General features: G+C 46.6%; 1 protein-coding gene across 1 annotated transcript in view; it reads left to right on the forward strand.

Moving 5' to 3' along the window:
* The first annotated feature begins 212 nt into the window (after positions 1-212).
* Positions 213-20,953, forward strand: part of LOC124622871 (ubiquitin carboxyl-terminal hydrolase MINDY-3 homolog) — a 130,940-nt gene continuing 110,199 nt past the window's right edge. The window contains exons 1-2 of the mRNA XM_047148665.1: positions 213-344; positions 14,384-14,578. Coding sequence (XP_047004621.1) covers positions 213-344; positions 14,384-14,578 — 327 coding nt within the window. The remainder of the gene's footprint in view (positions 345-14,383; positions 14,579-20,953) is intronic.

Below are 20,953 nucleotides of genomic sequence, written 5' to 3' on the forward strand. Positions count from 1 at the left end.
GTCCCTCAACTCTTATAACTGCCATATACGTGTAAGTAATATATGCCCATGTCTTATTATCGGTTTCGGTCGTCTGTTCAAGTTGAACCAGTTTCTCCAGATAACACACGTACCTGTGTAATGTCATTTATCCTAGTGAAGTTAGTTCCTGCTGCTGGTACTGGTAACAATAAGCGACGTGTGTGTGTTTCCCCGGCAACAGGAGGCGTGCAATGGGCCGTCTGGTGGTGGGGGCGCGAGGCAGCGCCAAAGGCGGCGCCATGTCTGCAGACCTGGAGGACGTGCGGCACCTGCTGTGGGGGCGCTCCGGAGGCAAGGACCCCGTCTTCCGCTCCTGGTCACAGGTATCTTCTGCACACATACAAAGCGTGCCTAACCTTCTAGAATCAATCTTTACTTCGCATGAAGTATGAATTCTTATATTGGCTGTCGCCTTTGACCAGTGACGAGTGGACTTCATGACATGACGTAAGGAACATGGCGACAATAACCTCTTATCCCCAGTTACATTTTGAAACGTAAATAAACCAGTGAGTTGTGATTACGAGAATTTAATGCATCGTGAAAAGAAATATTTCCAGTTACAACTACGTTCGGATTTCAAAAAGTAAGTTACACATATCGTCCCTCGTTAAGATAATTGTGCAACAAGAGTCATTGGTAATTTGCAAGGTTCGCTGCAAGCAATATAAAGGGTGTTTCACAGTTCATGTTACACACTTCTAGAGTCTAGAGGGGGCTTACTGTATCAAGTTTTACATAGGAACCTATGACCGAGAACGGTTCGTTTTCATGTTACAAGGAAAACAAGGGCTTCTCAGTTGCGCTCTAGATGTTTCTTACTCGGTTCGCTTCTTATGGTAGGCTACCCACGTTCGTGACAGATGCGATGACACGATGTCACGTGACGCCCTCTGTTTCCAACTGCCTTGCTGTTATGCTTCCTGGTGATGCGTCAGTTGATGTCACAGTGACTATTACTGTGGTAACGGGATGCCTGAGTACAAAAAAATGGTTCAAATGGCTCTGAGGACTATGGGACTTTACATCTGAGGTCATCAGTCCCCCAAGAACTTAGAACTACTTAAACCTATCTTACCTAAGGGCATCACACACATCCGTGCCCGTGGCAGGATTCGAACCTGCGACCGCAGCAGCTGCGCGGTTCCGGACTGAACTTATAGAACCGCTCGGCCACCGCGGCCGGCGCCTGAGTACATGTTCACGGAGTACATCGATACGTTTGTTTACGATGAAGCTCGCAGTAATGGAAGAGGAGCTGAACGTCTGTACCACGAGTACTTTCCAAATCGTGTGACTCCAGTCATCGCCGGCCGCTGCGGCCGAACGGTTCTAGGCGCTTCAGTCCGAAACCGCGCTGCTGCTATGGTCACAGGTTCGAATCCTGCCTCGGGCATGGACGTGTGTAATGTCCTTAGGTTTAAGAAGGGAAATACAGAAGCGTCCGATCTTACCCGTCGGCTTTGACCCATGACGTCACAAATGTAGCGGAAACGACTATAAACGACAATTCCAGTATGGCGGATATAAAAACAACGCATACGTATTATCCAATATGGCGGATATAAAAACATCGCATACGTATTATAAACACTGAAATACACAAGTTTCACAAAAAGCCTAATGACTCTAACGGGACAAGCGTGGGAAATTGGGGGTTTTTGGGTGGGGACAAACTAAATATACACAAATGTAGCCACCGACCGCCATACAAAACCACGCAAAACAACGAAATAAATCAACATCACAAAACTGACCAAATACCAAAAAACACATTCCTATCCAGAATCGGACACTTCCCTTGACCTATGTAGCTCAACAGAACCTACCGATCACATCCTCCAATACAAAAAAAAAAAAAAAAACGAACACTTCCCTTACACCTACATACATCTACAACAGCTCCCAATCACATAAATTACGATCGAACACTTCCGTTGACCTATATAGTTCAACAGAACCTACCGATCACATCCCCCAACACCAACCTAAAAAACCAACACTTCCCTTACACCTACATACATCTACAACAGCTCCCAATCACATAAATTACGATCGAACAAAGATAATAATAAACAAGTGGTACTCGAGGCCAGGCAGGGGGGGGGGGCTGCGCCCCCCCCTGACCCCCCCCCGCCAAAAAAAAACCTCCCAACCTAACCTCGTATTCAGGGCTACGCTACAGATCAATGTGTAGGTCCCTAACGTCACGGGTCAAAGCCGACGCGTGAGATCGGATGTTTCTGTTGACACAAAACACACATCAAAAACAAAAAAAAACGGAACTTACCTCAAAAAAGTTCCAGCCCCACAAACTAGATTGGCCACCACAATCACACACAAATGCACCCTAACTAACCACTTTCGGCCTATACATTTTACCCACAGCCCTTAAAAAAACCCGAAAAATGCAATAGGCCTCTGGGACACTCTTCCGCCAACAGTACTCATCTAAATGAGACTGATGGTTGGAAGAGCGCCTCTTCCCCCTCCCAAGAACTGACTTAACCGCCCCCCACATCCCCTCAATTGTGTTAGTGCAAGCCCCAGTATCATAATTCTTAAATTCTAGACTGTGGTTCACTACTAAATGATTAAATCCCCTGTCACCCAACCCCCTATAAGAAGAAAAAGCATCAGAAACTATTGTGGACCCGGGCTCTACATACTCCTCAATTAACCCCACTAATTCAGCCTTCGACCTCCCCTCCACAACCCTAAAAACGCATTCAGTACCCCCACCCCCGTGAACAACAGCCCCCCACACCCAAAGACCAGCCACAGACTTCCCCCTCCCATACTTCCTTTTACCAAACTGCGACTCGTCCACCTCCACAAGCACCCCATGCCCACCCAACTTACCCCTGTACTTAATAAATTCCGAACACACTTCACGACAAAAGGAATACCAGTCTAAAACAGTCCTCTCACTCACACCAGTCTCAAACGCGCTAAAACTCTGTGGGCATCTATAACAAAAATAATATGTAATAACCACAATCTCACGCATGCCCAATCTAGACTTCTCGAACCAGGTACCACGCCTTATAGAACGCCATACGCCATCTTTCCGGCAACACCACATGTATCCGTCGCTGGTCCGAGAGGCCGGAACTTTAACCAATTTCATCCCCTCAAGGCAAAGAGAACACTTAACAACTTCGGCGATTAAACCGAATAGTTGTAAGAACTTGATAAGTTCTAACGCTGTCTCGCCCATCATCGCCCTCAACCGAACACTATTAAGGCGGTCTTTCATATCCATTCCTAAACAAAAAACCACAACCAAATACACTCAATAACAAACTCACCCGACATACAGCAATGAGCATTAAATTAAAACAAACGAAAACCATGAACACACCACCAGAGAGCACCACAAACAAAAACAAGACTAAACTCCGCGCCGTAATGACGTCACACACCACAACACGCTTACGTCACGGGTCAAAGCAGACGAGTAAGATCGGAGGTTTCTGTTGACCCTTAAGAAGTTCTCAATCTAGGGGACTGATGACCTCAGATGTTAAGTCTCATAGTGCTTAGAGCCTTTTTTTTTTTTTTTTTTTAACTCCAGTCATCCCATGTTTACCGAGAAGAACAACGGCTGCAGGAAAGTGTGAAATACACAAGCGCAAGCGATAGATCAAACTGTGGTGTTCCAAAAAGGCGGCGCACTTATGTACTAGAAGAGGAACTGCTTTATCAAGTTCAAGACAACCCATCGAGGAGTGGTTGTGGTTGTTAGGATGTTTAAGGGGGACTAAACAGCTAAGGTCATCAGTCTCCCATCGAGGAGTACTCAAGCCATTACACGTGACTTGCGTGTGTCTCACCAGAAGCTATATGCCATGGTCCGGCCGCTCTTGTGCCACGTGTCAATTTCTGTACTTGATTTTACACCGTTGTGTGGATTTTTTTCTGTTTTCAAGGCGAATTTTGTTCACCGTTGAAGCGCATTTCAACATGGAAGGTGTTTTGAACTCTCTAAATAGCCACATTTGGATCAAGAATACCGCAAATCCCCGTTTACACAAAGATTTATGCACACCGTCGATATCATGTCCGTGCAGGTATCTACGATGATCCTGTGATTGGGCCATACACCCTTCCTTCCCACCTAACGGGTGCCAGGTACTTGATAATTGTGCAACAAGTGATGGCAGATTTTTTGTAGGGTGATCCACTGGACATTCGGGACGAATTGTGGTTCCAACCTGATGACGTAGCAGTAAATTTTGCAGTTCGCGTCCAAAACCACCTGCACGTAGTCGAGGTGGACCACATTCTTGGCCACCATACTGGAGGAGGGTGTGTTAGCGTCTAGGAAATGTTTTCGTGTTATTCACTGGGTGATCTCGTCGTTCTGGAACGCACAATGAATCAACGTAAGTACGCCTGTATTGCTGGCGACCGTGCGCGTCCCCACATGTGGGTCCACATGAGGTCTTGTTTACGAGACTCCTGTCCAGTCAGAGGAAGATCTGGATGCACTGATTATGGCTACGGCAGAAGTAATTAACCATGCTCCACGCTTGTTGTACAGAGTTTATGCGAACTTACTGCGCAGGTACACTGTGTGCACCGAAACAGGGTGTCGTGATACCGAACAGCTGTTGTAATATAATAACAAATAGGAGTGAAATCTGTACATCTTATTTTCCTCGTTAAAAGGAAACGAATCGTTTCCGGACATGTGTTCCGACGTAAAACGTGATCTATCAAATCCCCTGTACAAACTCTAGAAGTGTGTAGCATGAATTGTGAAACACCCTTTATATCGAGCGCGTGACTGTCATAGCGCGATATATCGATTTTGTTTACAGCGTTCTTGACAACACAACGTGAGCTTGTGTCAGTAGTGTTCTAGAGATGAGCGAAGCCTGTGCAGAGTACACTTCTAGTACTCTTACAATATTGTCTACTGTGGAAACTGCTTTAGAGTTCTGTTGGGAATATCATTTATTTCTGAATCACGATTTAAGAAACTGCGTGGATTGTCCCGGGGAGCCGCGAGTGAAACTTGTCAAAGAAAGCAGCACTCGTTCCAGTTTTATTGCACGAAATGTCGCAAAAGCACTCCGTCACACCTATTCAATGACATTTTGAAACCCGACAGTAATTATGTGAATGAATGCTGGTCAATCACAACCAGTTTTCTAACGACAATGTGAAAGGAACTATATGAACTGACGTTTGGTGTCAATTACCCAGTGAAAAGCCATTCGTCACAGTAGCTCTACACGACGTAACCATCAATGAGTGGCTGCGGCTCACTGTGGGTTAACCTCAAGAAACACGTGTACTCTCTTCCTACTCCAGTCATTGTCCTTATCAAGGTAGAGGTTACACAGTGGAGAATGTTTGTTCTGCTGCCTCCTTGCTCGCCGGCATTGCCCAGCGATGGCGAAAGAAGCACATTGAGTCATACCGGCCGTCTTAACCTGCACCATCGCTGCTCGCTGCAGTCCTCTCCAGGCGATGATATCAAGCTGGTTCATGTTTCGCGCTATGGCCATCGCTGCATGTCTTGAAACTTGAGCCGTGATTGGCTGCTTCAAGATCACTCCAGGAGTGCAATGTTTGACTCTGCTAGCTATACAAGGGGATTTCAGTAAGTAATGCAACCCTTTTCTATGAAATCAGGTTTGTTTTATCCAGCGTTGCAAGACACCATATTATTCCCCACTCTTTTTGCTACAAAATCCTATTTTTCATAATCTCCAGCCAATGCGATGGCCTTACGCCATCTTTCTAGGAGAGCCTGTCCGCAAACATGGTAGCACTCAACTGTCGGAGACAACTTCTTGCTGCATCAAGAAACCGTATCATCCACGTACTGCTTCCTGTGGAGTGCGTACATCATCGGGCCAAACAGATGGAGATCGGAAGATACGAGATCCGGGCTGTAGGGTGGATGGCGGAGAAGTGCCTAATGAAGTTTTGTCAGCTCTACTCGGTTGCATAGACTTGTGTGAGGCCTTGTGTTGTCATGGAGAAGCCAGAAATTCGTTTGCAGTTTTGTAACGACGAGCACGCAGAAGTCGTTTCTTCAATTTACTGAGGGTAGCACAATACACTTCAGAGTCGATCGTTACACGATGAGGGAGGATATCGAACTGAATAATCTCATCAGAGTCCGAAAGACAGTCGCCATGACATTAACGGCTGAGGTGCGACCTTGAACTTTTCTTCGGAGGAGAAGTGAAGTGGCGCCAATCCATGCATTCAACAAAAATTGTCTCAATCAGACTCGTAACGCGCAAGCAGTTTCGCGCAGATGCTCCTTCGTTGTTCTTTATGGTCTTCTGTTAGATGGAGAGGAACGTAGCCGGCAGATACCTTTGAGTACCCTGACTATTAATATCTGCGATGCTCTGGTTTTCCGCCAAAAGTAACTCAGTGATATCTCTCTGCTTCGAACGCACCTCCGTCACAGACATAATTTTGAAGGCTACGTATAGCGCTACCTCATACCGGAACTTCACGAAACTTTAGGAGCTGAACTGGGAATACTCCGCCATGTCCCACAACAAATTCTTCATTTTTTCAGACGAAATTGGCTGAGAAAAAAGGTGTTGCGTTACTTATTGAACGCTCCTCGTGTTAACAGCTTCAGGGTACATAAATACTCCGGACGACCAATGAGCAGCGAGGCTGCAAGGTAAATAAATGTAACAAGGCTCACGGCGAGCAATGACGTGTAATGTAGTGAGCAGTGGGGTGCCAGCAGCGAGACAGGAGCGTTAAAGTAAACTTACATGGTACTATTGTGGTGTTACTGGCGGTCATTAATTTTTTTTTGACGTATGTGCTCCTGTTTATAAGAATAAAAACAATGATCTCAGTTCTTTTCTGGAACATTTTTCTAGAGAAACAGCGATCTCAGGTGTATCAACAAAGTTTTGCCAGTAACAATTTGATTGCATAAATATTTTATTTAAACTGGTGACCGATATTGTTGTAGACCATCTTCAGACCTTGTACTCTGCAGAGAAACTAGTAAACCAGCCTACAGGTAGCAAAACCATTATAATAACAAAGTGAAGTTTTTATAAAATAATTACTATTAATAGTACACACATCCAAACAAGTTCTGCATCATCTCGGTTCCGAGAGTTCCGGAACCTGTACAGAAAATTGGAATAGAAATCAACATAAACATCATTTCCACCTTTTTTATTGCTCATGAAAACCACACGTTGCATGTTGTACCACCATACAGCGAGACCTTCGGAGTTGGTGGTCCAGATTGCTGTACACACCGGTATCTATAATACCCAGTAGCACGTCCTCTTGCATTGATGCATGCCTGTATTCGTCGTGGCACTATTCACAAGTTCATCAAGGCACTGTTGGTCCAGGTTGTTGTCCCACTCCTCAACGGCGCTTCGACGTAGTCCCTCAGAGTGGTTGGTGGGTCACGTCGTCCATAAACAGACCATTTCAATCTATCCCAGCAGGGACCTCCACCTTGCTGCACTCACTAGACAGTGTGTCTAAGGCGTTCAGCCTGACCGGGTTGCCTCCAAACATGTTTCCGACGATTGTCTAGTTGGAGCATATGCGACACTCATCGGTGAAGAGAACATGATGCCAATCCTGAGCGGTCCGTTCGGCATGTTGTTGGGCCCATCTGCACCGCGCTGCATGGTGTCGTGGTTGCAAAGATGGACCTCGCAATGGACGTCGGGAGTGAAGCTGCGCATCATGCAGCCTATTGCGCACATTTTGAGTCGTAAAACGACGTTCTGTGGCTGCACGAGAAGCATTATTCAACATGGTGGCGTTGCTGTCAGGGTTCTCCCGAGCCATAATCCGTAGGTAGCGGCCATCCACTGCAGTAGTAGCCCTTGGGCGGCCTGAGCGAGGCATGTCGTCGACAGTTCCTCTTCCATATCCGAACAACATCGCTTTGGTTCACTCCGAGACGGTTGACATTTCTGTTGTAGAGAGCCCTTCCTAGCACAAAGTAACAATGCGGACGCTATCGAGCCGCGATACTGACCACGTAGGCCTGGTTGAACTACAAACAACATGAGCCGTGTGCCTCCTTCCTGGTGGAATATCTGGACCTCATCGGCTGTCGGACCCCCCTCCGTATGATTGGCGCTGCTCATGCATGGTTGTTTACGGCTTTGGGCGGGTTTAATGACATCCCTGAACAGTCAAAGAGTCTGTGTCTCTGATATAATATCCACATTCAACGTCTGTCTCTGGAGTTCTTGGAACCGGGCTGACGCAAAACTTTTTTTGATATGTGTATATCCGTGATGGTGGCAGCAGCTGGGCTGGCTAAGCAGGCTACTCTAGAGAGATGTACTCTACTGCTGAGAGTGGCTCAGCTGCTCGTGGTTAAATAATGATAACCCCGTCCCCTGTCTCCAGCATGGCGTCATTACTGTCCAATGGTTATGAATCGTCAGTACAAGTAACAAAAGCTACTTCTAAAATACACTGATTTTGTCCATAAAAGAATAACTAGGGCATTTGTTCATTTTAAAAGAAAACTTCTATATAACAGAGAAAATTTGGATAAAAATTTCGTTAAGCATGATATTGATCGTGTGAGTGTTGGCTGCCCTCTGTAGGTGATAGATGGTGGGACGCCAGCTTGGTAACTATGGAGGCGACATTTTACGTCGATTCCTCTGTAGACCAAAGATGTGAAGGCTGGCTGGTGCAAAGGATGCCATCCAATAATCAAGAATATGATGTAAGAATCGAACACACATCGATCATTCGTGAAATTAAAAGATAACACCATAATACGCAGCCAAAATGCGTTTGTATGAATTAAATTATGTGCTGGCTCTGTCATAAAATGTGCATAATTACATCGTTAAAATAAAATAAAATTAAAATACCGAGTACATTGGCAGTTTATATAAAATATTAATGCGATCAAGGCTGTTATTAGCAAAACTTTAATGATATTAGTGTTGATGAGATAGTGTTGTATGGGACCTTGAAACCTGTAAGGATGGCATTGCTGTGGAATTCTGGCAACATTTTCCAAGCGATGGATTTAAATGCAGATGGGAAATGGTAGAAAAAAGATGTGGGATGTCATCGTACGTGGTTAGGTTTGCAGCTACATAGGAAAGAGTAGGTCGGCATCCATTTCAAAAAGCTGATGTACTGGAGAGAGCTCAGAAACGATTTCATGGTCTTGGAGGGGAAAACGGTTGAAACTACCCTGGGAAAAGAAATAAAGTTGTGGAGATGGGAGGAAGGTGATAAGAGCTGCAACATCAGTGCAGGGTGATCAATGAAGGGGGGGGGGGGATACAGTGTAGAGTTGGTGACTAATTTTTTGTCTGTTATGTAGTCCGACAATGAGACCTCCCGTATTTCAAAAGTTAGTTGCAAACAAATAAAGATATACAGAAAATACTTTTATTTCTGAACAACAAATACTGTGCCATTTTACATTAGTTGGTTTTAAAAATTATGTGCAGTAAATGGCATCCTCCATTGCTGACACATCGACGAAACCTTTCCAGGAAGCTGTCCATAGCTCTTCGTGTCATTTTCGGTGGAGTGACAGCCACTTCCTTGGTGATTGCCTGGTCAAGTGCTTGCAGGGTTGTGGGGCGATTTTTGTACGCTTGAGGTTTTAAATGTCCCGAAAGAAAAAAAACACGAGGTAATAAATCGGATGACTTGAAGGCTTGGCGATGTCTCCTTGGGAAAACAGAAGATGTCCAGAAAAGAACTCTCAAAATTTCCAGAGAACACCGAGAAGTGTGAGCTGTGGGTCCATCTTGTTGGAGCCAAACGTCTCCCTCTTCATCGTCCCTAACAAACTGCTTTAAATTAGGTCAGAGGAAGGTCTCTATCACTTAACAGAAGCTATTTGAATTAACCGTTACCATCATACCATTTTCTTCGATAATACGGAACCCACTCACCATATTCAGCAACGGTGCACCAAACTGTTACTTGATAAATGCGAAGTGGTCGTTGGTGAAGTTCCCGACTGTTTTCTGCTGCCCAGCAGCGGAAATTTTATTATAGTACCTGGCACCTGGAAGTGGGTCTCACCATAATAAATCAAAACAGCGCCTGGCGAATGTTCTGTGGAATTTCCTCATACATCGCACTTTGTGTTTCACAATCTCTCTCACTTTATTCTTGGGTAATCATTTTGTATTTCTGCGTGTGAAGATCTCTGTGCAGGATTCTTCTTACATTGCTGTCACACAATCCCAGGGCAGCTGTATGTTTTAAGTGGTGAACGCTTCGGAGAGTGCTGGACGGATGCTCTCACACGCGCCACATTTCCCGGTGTTTCCGAGGTCGGCCAGTGGATTTTCTTTTCAGTGAAGAACCTGATGCTGTAAAGTTTGATACCCAAACTACCATAGCTTTTCTGTCAGGAACAGAATCGTGTTGAACAAGTTCTAACCGGATGTGAAATGCTCGCTGAGTAGTAGTCACTGAAGCACCGTTACGAATATACTCCTCCATAAGAAACGCACGATACTAGCCAAGCCACTGTGGCTACTGAGAATGGCAAATCCAGCGCTATTGATCGGCACCTCCTCCGCACCAGTCTCTCTCTCTCTCTCTCTCTCTCTCTCTCTCTCTCTCTCTCTCTTCATTGAGTCGATTCCGACTCTCTGTGACCCCATGAATCAAAGCACGCTGCTTTTTCCCGTACGCTTTCCAATTTGAAACACATTACTTCTGTGATACCATCCATCCATCTCATCCTCTGACGTCTTCTTCTAGTGCCTTCGATCTTCCCCAGCATTAGCGTTTTTTCCAATGAAACATGTCTTCTCATGATGTTTCCAAAGAAGGTCAGCTTTTGTCTCGGTATGATGCCTTCCGGGGAGCACTCTGGTTTTATTTGCTCTAATATTGACCTATTCTTTCTTTTTGCAGTGCATGGGACTCTAAGCACCACTATTCAGATGGTTCAAATGGCTCTGAGCACTACGCGACCTAACTTCTGAGGTCATCAGTCGCCTATAACTTAGAACTAATTAAACCTAACTAACCTAAGAACAGCACACACATCCATGCCCGAGGCAGGATTCGAACCTGCGACCGTAGCGGTCGCTCGGCTCCAGACTGTAGCGCCTAGAACCGCAGCACTATTCAAAGTTGTCTGTACTTCACGTTTCCGCCTTTATAATGGCACATCACAACTGGAAAGACCTTAGCCCTTACAATACGGACCCTTGCTGCTAAAGTTATATTTCTACTCCATCAAAACCGTGTCAAGGTTTGACGTTGTCTTTCTATCAATTAGCAAGCGTCTCCCGATTTTCTGGCTGCAATCACTATCAGCAGAAATTTGGGACAGAGATAATTGAATGTAGACACTGCCGCAATTGTTTCGCCTCCTATGTGCTATTGTGCTATGGAATGGTAAGTATGGTTGCCATAATTTTCTTTTTCTTAACATTTAGACTAAGACTGGCCTTTTCAATTTCTTCTTTCAGCTTTAGCAAGAGTGTCTTTTAACTCTTCGTCATTTCCCTCTTCTTCACTTTCTGTTAGTAGTATAGTATCATTTGTGTATCTAAAGTTGTTCGTACGGGGTATTCAAAAAGTCTCCCCGCAGTGCCGTATGATGTTAGCCGCGCGTGCCGTATGCCGCAATGAATATACCGAAATAAAACTCAGTGAAATATAACTTATTGATTTATTTAATATTCATTTTTACTTGCATATTTTCACATTAAATGTTAAAAGTGTCCCCCCTGTTGTCGAAGACACAACTCAATTCGTCTAATCAAGTTTCCAAACACAAGCTGTAACATTTCTTCTGTAACAGAAGCAGTGAAAGTGGATATTGCAGTTTTCATCGATGGATTTTGGACGGTTTTTAGAGACAGTTGTTTTCACTGCACTCCAGAAGAAAAAGTCAGGTGGTGTTAGGTCAGGCGATCGTGGAGGCCAAAGTCCCTGTGAAATTATGCGATCACCAAAAAAATCAGCAAGCAGTGACATTTAAACGCGAGCTGTATGCGTGGGTGCACCATCTTGTTGAAAATATTGTTTCGTTGAAAAATATGGGACGCACAATCCGACGTCTAGAAGTTGCAATCCAAACTCCTATTTTCACAGAATGAAGTGGTTCCTCATGAATACACAATGGATTTGCAGTACTCCACATAAGAGAATTTTGCGAGTTCATGTACCCGGATAAATGAAAGCACGCCTCAGCAGTGAAAACCGTTTCATTAAGAATGTCCCTTTCATTTTGTTGAATGAAATTTTTGAACCATTGACAATAATGCAATCTCTTGCCATGATCAATATTTTTCAGTTCTTGCTCGACTGTCACTTTGTAAGCGAAAAGTTCTAATTTTTCCTTACAGCTGTTAGGGCCGTTCCGACACTAACATCGATTTCCTGGGCGAGTTTTCTTACTGACTTGTTCGGACTCATGGACATTTTATCGGAAATATCGAGTAGTTTATCCTCAAACAAAACGCTAGGACGACCATTTCTCAGTGCACCTATCATTGAACCCGTACTTCGAACAAATCTCGCACGGTATCGCGATCTCGCACGGTATCGCGATGTGGGAGTGTTGCCTCCGGGAAAACTGGACTAAATGTTTGACGAACTGAAACTATGTACACTACTGGCCATTAAAATTGCTACACCATGAAGAAATGCAGATGATAAACGGGTATTCATTGGACAAATATATTATACTAGAACTGGCATGTGACTAAATTTTCACACAATTTGGGTGCGTAGATCCTGAGAAATCAGTACCCAGAACCACCACCTCTGACCATAATAACGGCCTTGGTACTCCTGGGCATTGAGTCAAACAGAGCTTGGATGGCGTGTACAGGTACAGCTGCCCATGCAGCTTCAACACGATACCACAGTTCATCAAGAGTAGTGACTGGCGTATTGTGACGAGCCAGTTGCTAGGCCACCATTGACCAGACGTTTTCAGTTGGTGAGAGAACTGGAGAATGTGCTGTCCAGTGCAGCAGTCCAACATTTGCTGTAAGCAGAAAGGCCCGTACAGGACCTGCAACATGCGGTCGTGCATTATCCTGCTGAAATGTAGGGTTCCGCTGGAATCGAGTGAAGGGTAGAGCCACGGGTCGTAACACATCTGAAATGTAACGTCCACTGTTCAAAGTGCCGCCAATGCGAATAAGAGGTGACCGAGACGTGTAACCAATGGCACCCTATACCATCACGCCGGGTGATACGCCAGTATGGCGATGACAAATACACACTTCCAATGTGCGTTCACCGCGATGTCGCCAAACACGGATGCGACCATCATGATGCGTTTTGCCATTCGTGCACCCAGATTCGTCGTTGAGTACACCATCGCAGGTGCTCCTGTTTGTGATGCAGCGTCAAGGGTAACCGCAGCCGTGGTCTCCGAGCTGATAGTCCATGCTGCTGCAAACGTCGTCGAACTGTTCGTGCAGATGGTTGTTGTCTTGCAAACGTCCCCGTCTGTTGACTCGTCGATCGAGACGTGGCTGCACGATCCGTTACAGCCATGCGGATCAGATGCTTGTCGTCTCGACTGCTAGTGATACGAGGCCGTTGGGATCCAGCTCGGCGTTCCGTATTACCCTGCTGAACCCACCGATTCCATACTCTGCTAACAGTCATTACGAGCAGCAATGTCGCGACACGATAAACGTTTATCAAAGTCGGAAACGTGATGGTACGCATTTCTCCTCGTTACACGAGGCATCACAACAACGTTTCACTAGGCAACGCCGGTCAACTGCTGTTTGTGTATGAGAAATGGGTTGGAAACTTTCCTCATGTCAGCACGTTGTAGGTGTCGCCACCGGCGCCAACCTTGTGTGAATGCTCTGAAAAGCTAATCATTTGCATATCACAGCATCTTCTTGCTGTCGGTTAAATTTCGCGTCTGTAGCACGTCATCTTCGTGGCGTAGCAATTTTAATGGCCAGTAGTGTATTTGCCGCCAGCTTTGAACACTTGTTCGAGTAGAAACACACGTTCTTCAATGGTTAGCATTTTAACAGCGAAAAAAACGAAACAAAGGAACTAGACTGAAACGTTCACGTCAACATCTAACGACACATACCAACGATACTACTGACGCTGACTGAGATAAACGGAATATTGGAATGCTGGGAGAGTCCACTTGAGGGGAAGTAACTAAGGCAGGCGAACAATCATACGGCACGCGCGGCTAACAATCATACGGCACTGCGGAGAGACTTTTTGAACACCCCGTATTTATCGCACATCAGTCTCCCCACTACAACTCAAACCAAATACGGAAGGTCTTTTTGCCGGAGCCTGTAGTTATATTAGTGAGATGGCAAAGTGTCGCTAGGTTTGTACGTTGGTTTGCGGTCGCTGCCGGTGACGTCCGCAGGGCTTCTCGTTCAGCCCGCACGAGCCGACGGCGCTGGTGCAGCTCGAGGGCGGGCCGTGCGCCGTGCTGGCCGCGGTGCAGGCCTTCATCCTCCGCTCCATCCTCTGCCAGCGAGACTCACTCGACTGGCGGCGCGTCGACCCTGACGGGGTGGACCAGCTGCTCATCGACGCCGTTACGCACATCGTCTGCCAGGTAGCGCACAAATGCTCAAAATTTTGCTTTTACGTTGATTTGACACACTTGATACTACCAGCACTTTTCATGAAAAGTCACTTTTCTTCGTGTATAAGTCCCGTCTCTATGACTCAACAAAAATTCATTTGTTATTGTAACGTACAGTCAAATGAAAACCTAACACCCGTCACAATGGGGCCATGAAATACACTACTGGCCATCAAAATTGCTACACCACGAAGATTACGTACTACAGATGCGAAATTTAACCGACAGGAAGAAGATGCTGTGATATCCAAAATGATTAGCTTTTCAGAGCATTCACACAAGGTTGGCGACAACATCAACGTGCAGACATGAGGAAAGTTTCCAACCGATTTCTCATACACAAACAGCAGTTGACCGGCGTTGTCTGGTGAAACGTTGTTGTGATGCCTCTTGTAAGGAGGAGAAATCCGCACCATCACGTTTCCGGCTTTGGTAAAGGTCGGATGTAGCCTATCACGATTGCGGTTTATCGTATCTCGACATTGCTGCTCGCGTTGGTCGAGAACCAATGACTGTTAGCAGAATATGGAATCGGTGGGTTCAGGAGGGTAATACGGAACGCCGTGCTCGATCCGAACGGCATCGTATCACTAGCAGTTGAGATGATAGGCATCTTATCCGCATGGCTGTAACGGATCGTGCAGCCACGTCTCGATCGATGAGTCAACAAATGGGGACGTTTGCAAGACAACAACCATCTGCACGAACAGTTCGACGACTTTTGCAGCAGCATGGACTATCAGCTCGGAGACCAAGGCTGCGGTTATCTTTGTCGCTGCATCACAGACAGGAGCACCTGCGATGGTGTACTCAACGACGAACCTGGATGCACGAATGGCAAAACGTCATTTTTTTGGATGAAGCGAGGTTCTGTTTACAGCATCACGATGGTCGCATCCGTGTTTAGCGACATCGCGGTGAACGCACATTGGAAGCGTGTATTCGTCATCGCCATACTGGAGTATCACCCGGCGTGATGGTATGGGGTGCCATTGGTTACACGTCTCTGTCACCTCGTGTTCGCATTGGCTGCACTTTGGACAGTGGACGTTACATTTCAGATGTATTACGACCCGTGGCGCTAGCCTACATTCGATCCCTGCGGAACCCTACATTTCAGCAGGATAATGCACGACCGCATGTTGCAGGTCCTTTCTGGATAAAGAAAATGTTCGACTGCTGCCCTGGACAGCACATTCTCCAGATCTCTCAACAATTGAAAACGTCTGGTCAATGATGGCTGAGCAACTGGCTCATCACAATACACCAGTCACTACTCCTGATGAACTGTGGTATCGTGTTGAATCTGCATGGGCAGATGTACCTGTACACGCCATCCAAGCTCTGTTTGACTCAATGCCCAGGCGTACATGCACCCAAATTGCGTGAAAATGTAATCACATATCAGTTCTAGTATAATACACTCCTGGAAATTGAAATAAGAACACCGTGAATTCATTGTCCCAGGAAGGGGAAACTTTATTGACACATTCCTGGGGTCAGATACATCACATGATCACACTGACAGAACCACAGGCACATAGACACAGGCAACAGAGCATGCACAATGTCGGCACTAGTACAGTGTATATCCACCTTTCGCAGCAATGCAGGCTGCTATTCTCCCATGGAGACGATCGTAGAGGTGCTGGATGTAGTCCTGTGGAACGGCTTGCCATGCCATTTCCACCTGGCGCCTCAGTTGGACCAGCGTTCGTGCTGGACGTGCAGACCGCGTCAGACGACGCTTCATCCAGTCCCAAACATGCTCAATGGGGGACAGATCCGGAGATCTTGCTGGCCAGGGTAGTTGACTTACACCTTCTAGAGCACGTTGGGTGGCACGGGATACATGCGGACGTGCATTGTCCTGTTGGAACAGCAAGTTCCCTTGCCGGTCTAGGAATGGTAGAACGATGGGTTCGATGACGGTTTGGATGTACCGCGCACTATTCAGTGTCCCCTCGACGATCACCAGTGGTGTACGGCCAGTGTAGGAGATCGCTCCCCACACCATGATGCCGGGTGTTGGCCCTGTGTGCCTCGGTCGTATGCAGTCCTGATTGTGGCGCTCACCTGCACGGCGCCAAACACGCATACGACCATCATTGGCACCAAGGCAGAAGCGACTCTCATCGCTGAAGACGACACGTCTCCATTCATCCCTCCATTCACGCCTGTCGCGACACCACTGGAGGCGGGCTGCACGATGTTGGGGCGTGAGCGGAAGACGGCCTAACGGTGTGCGGGAACGTAGCCCAGCTTCATGGAGACGGTTGCGAATGGTCCTCGCCGATACCCCAGGAGCAACAGTGTCCCTAATTTGCTGGGAAGTGGCGGTGTGGTCCCCTACGGCACTGCATAGGATCCTACGGTCTTGGCGTGCATCCGTGCGTCGCTGCGATCCGGTCCCAGGTCGACGGGCACGTGCACCTTCCGCCGACCACTGGCGACAACATCGATGTACTGTGGAGACCTCACGCCCCACGTGTTGAGCAATTCGGCGGTACGTCCACCCGGCCTCCCGCATGCCCACTATACGCCCTCGCTCAAAGTCCGTCAACTGCACATACGGTTCACGTCCACGCTGTCGCGGCATGCTACCAGTGTTAAAGACTGCGATGGAGCTCCGTATGCCACGGCAAACTGGCTGACACTGACGGCGGCGGTGCACAAATGCTGCGCAGCTAGCGCCATTCGACGGCCAACACCGCGGTTCCTGGTGTGTCCGCTGTGCCGTGCGTGTGATCATGGCTTGTACAGCCCTCTCGCAGTGTCCGGAGCAAGTATGGTGGGTCTAACACACCGGTGTCAATGTGTTCTTTTTTCCATTTCCAGGAGTGTATATTTGTACAATGAATACCCCTTTTATCATCTACCTTTCTTCTTGGTGTAGCAATTTTAATGGCCAGTGGTGTAATTCAACTCAAAAGTAATCACCATACGTGTTAAGACATTTATCCCACTGGGAGACGACACCATCAATTCCTGTGTCGTAGAATGCGGTCTGTTGCTGACGGGTCCACAAACGCATTCCCTTCTTCAGGTCGCCAACGATGTCAAAATCACACAGTGAAAGACTGTATGGAGGATGCTGCAGTGCTAGCCTTCGTTCAATTGGCAGCGGCAGGCGTTATTGTGCAACAGGACTATTCCGCCCGACAGCATTCCCGGGCGGCTTGACTTTACGGCCTGTAGCAGTTTCTGCAAAGTGTCTTTACAGCGCTGCACATTGATTGTGGTCCCACGCTTGAGGAACTCGACGAGCAGAGAGCCCTTACGTTTGAAGAGTGAGGTCACACGGACCGTGCTGTCGAACGTCAACGTTGAGCCGGCCAAGTTCAACATGCTGCTGAATGCTCAGGAACGATGCGACTTCTGTACACGGTACGTGGGCCCCAACGTGGTATACGCGATAGCAACGCACTCCTGCGGCAGTTGAGGGATGTTTCTAGTTCGTAAATCACACTGTTTACGCAATGGGCGCGTGTAAAAATCCCATGTTAGCCCTGTTAAAATGCATATTTCCTTCATCGTCCTCGAAAAGGAACGTACCATGTCCAATCAATAAGGACACAGGCTTATAAAACTTCCATTAAAAATATTGCGGTACAAATTTGGAATACTTCTCCGCATAAGATAAACATTATTTCATCATTCCCACATTTTAGTAAAACCCCAAGGTCAGTCTTACTTGATCACTATTCCTATCCAGTAGCAGAGTCTTTGCAACATGTGAATTACGAAGCGTAAAAGATAAAGGAGCAAAATGTCTGTATACAAGTAACGCAAGCTGTCCTGCAGATGAAGCCAATCGAACGAAGTCACCCTCAAAAAAAAGTTGAGCTTATATTTACATAACATCAAATATTATAACATATACTTATATTAAACCAATAATAAAGTATCAGAACCTAATAAAAGCGCGAATGTTAGGGGAAAAAAATTGGAAGTATTCAGACGCGAACCACCGCCCCAACAAAAACTAATTACAGTGCAGAGACGGTATTCATTACGATAACCAACAACACGCTCTACGTAGTTCGCCATATTGTGTTATGCCGTACTAAAATCGTTAATCGTAGATAACTGTTACTAATTGAAATTTAATTATAACACATTGTACCAAGATCAGTTTGTTTTGGGTGAATCTTCGGTGTGTCGCTGCCTTCAAATAGCCTACTTTCATAATACCCAAGTTACAATAATTCTTTTGCCACGAATGTGATGTTTTTCATTATTTATTGGAACGAATCACACAACTAACAACGGTTTTTCCAGGGATTCTCAATTTGCTGGTCCTCAGAAACCGCATATATACATATAGGCTTGAAATGAATGCCAATATGGCGCCTCACAACTCTGTACTGAAGGGACACGGCGTGGATGTGACGTAGGTGGCGTTGTGCCATCTCATTGGTCAACGCTCAGACGCATGCTCAGAATATCTGATATGCCAGATATTGCTCTGCACGTTCGGAAAGACTCCCGAACGTGCTATTCCACGCTATGACGTCAGAAACTCGGCACGCTCAACGCTCAACGTTCGGATGCACGGTCCGTGTGCCGACGGCTTTACGGGAACTTGCGTGAACAGCTGTCGGTTTCTTTGGCGCGAGAGATGAGGAATGGTTCCACTGTTGGCTTTCCAGTTTGCCCTCGGGCTGTCGGACGGAATCATCCTGTTACACGATAACGCCCGCCACCACACTGTCAGTCAGACGAAGGCTTCGCTACGCGCCAGCGACTTGCTCCGAAACACTGCCGGGATGGTTCCTCTGAAAGGGCACGGCCGACTTCCTTCCCCATCCTTCCCTAATCCGATGAGACCGATGACCACGCTGTCTGGTCTCCTTCCCCAAACAACCAACCGAAACACTGCAACATTCTCCTTACAGCTCCGATCTTTCACCGTATGGCCGGCCGCTGTGACCGAGCGGTTCTAATCGTTTCAATCTGGAACCGTACGGCTGCTACGGTCCCAAATTCGAATCCTGCCTCGGGCAGGGATGTGTGTGATGTCCTTAGGTTGGTTAGGTTTAAGTAGTTCTAAGTCTACGTGGCTGATGACCTCAGATGTTAAGTCCCATAGCGCTTAGGTCCATTTGAACCTTTTTTTTTTTTTTTTTTTTTCATCGTATGATTTTCACATCTTTGGTGACTGGAAGAAAAACATGCTTGGATGTCGGATGCAGTCGGACGAGAAAGGGCAAGAGTGGGTGCGGTTGTGGATCCGTCAGTGGCCGACCGTTTTCTACGAAACAGCGGAATAATTGTTAACACGTGTGGTGAATACTTTTGAATAGAACCATTCCATGGTTCCGTTGTCGGCGTCCACGCATGTCTTTCTTCAGATCGACAAAGATGTGAACATGTGGAGGATGTTGTAGTGTTTCCCAAACAGATATCTGAAGCGTAGCATTCGTCCGATTGGCAGTGTGGGGACGGACATTATCGTACAACAGTTTGATTCCGTCCGACAGCATTCGTGGGCGTTTTGACTTTATGGTGCGTGCAGTTTCTGCAAAGCGTCTTCGTAGTGCAGTGCATTGATTATGATTCCACACCGACGAGCAGGGAGCCTCTGCAGTCGAAGGAGGAGGCCATCATGACCTTCCCGGAATGTGTGTGAACACCAGTGGATTCCTTTGACAAGGGAGATATTTCTACTGTAGGTCTTGCCATATGTCCTCGGGTTGTCGGAATGCTGTTGACGGAATCATCCTGTGGTACGCGTTTTTTTTTAAATTTATTTTTATTTCACATTGTAAGTAGCACAGTAAGCAATGTTGTCTGCCTCGTTATATTTTTACCCCCTTTTTTGTTTTCATGAAATTTCTTTCTGGCAGCATATGGTTAATCTTGTTTTGCTTTGACTGATGGTTTGTTTATACATCTATTAATTTTTCAGAACTCTGGTGAGAAACTACCGACTTTGAACAGCTATATTATTCAAATTATTCGCTGTACTGACATATCGTATTAACATGAACGTCTGAGACTCGCTAGCTGTAGCGTACGAGTTATGAGAGGTGTTTGTGCATAGGCGTCAGCTGTCGACCTCCACCTCTCCTACCGCACGGTAATCTTCCACAGTCGAAATCCCACCAATACCGTGAGGTAACGGGCGAATTGTGGCGCCCTGAAAATATTCTAAGCTGGCGTGGCCGCACAGGACGCTCGTCAAAACGGCAGCAAACACTTGGTGGCAAACGTAAGCCGGATGAGAGGGGTAGCCCCAGCGCATGGTCGGGCCATGTGGCTGGGAATTCCGCTGTGACGATGACGGTGCTTTGTATCGATGAAGGAGACACGCCGGAAGTGCCAAAGATGGCGGACTTTGTG

The sequence above is a fragment of the Schistocerca americana genome, chromosome 7 (genome assembly GCF_021461395.2).
Source record: "Schistocerca americana isolate TAMUIC-IGC-003095 chromosome 7, iqSchAmer2.1, whole genome shotgun sequence".
Classification (NCBI taxonomy): Eukaryota; Metazoa; Arthropoda; class Insecta; order Orthoptera; family Acrididae; genus Schistocerca; species Schistocerca americana.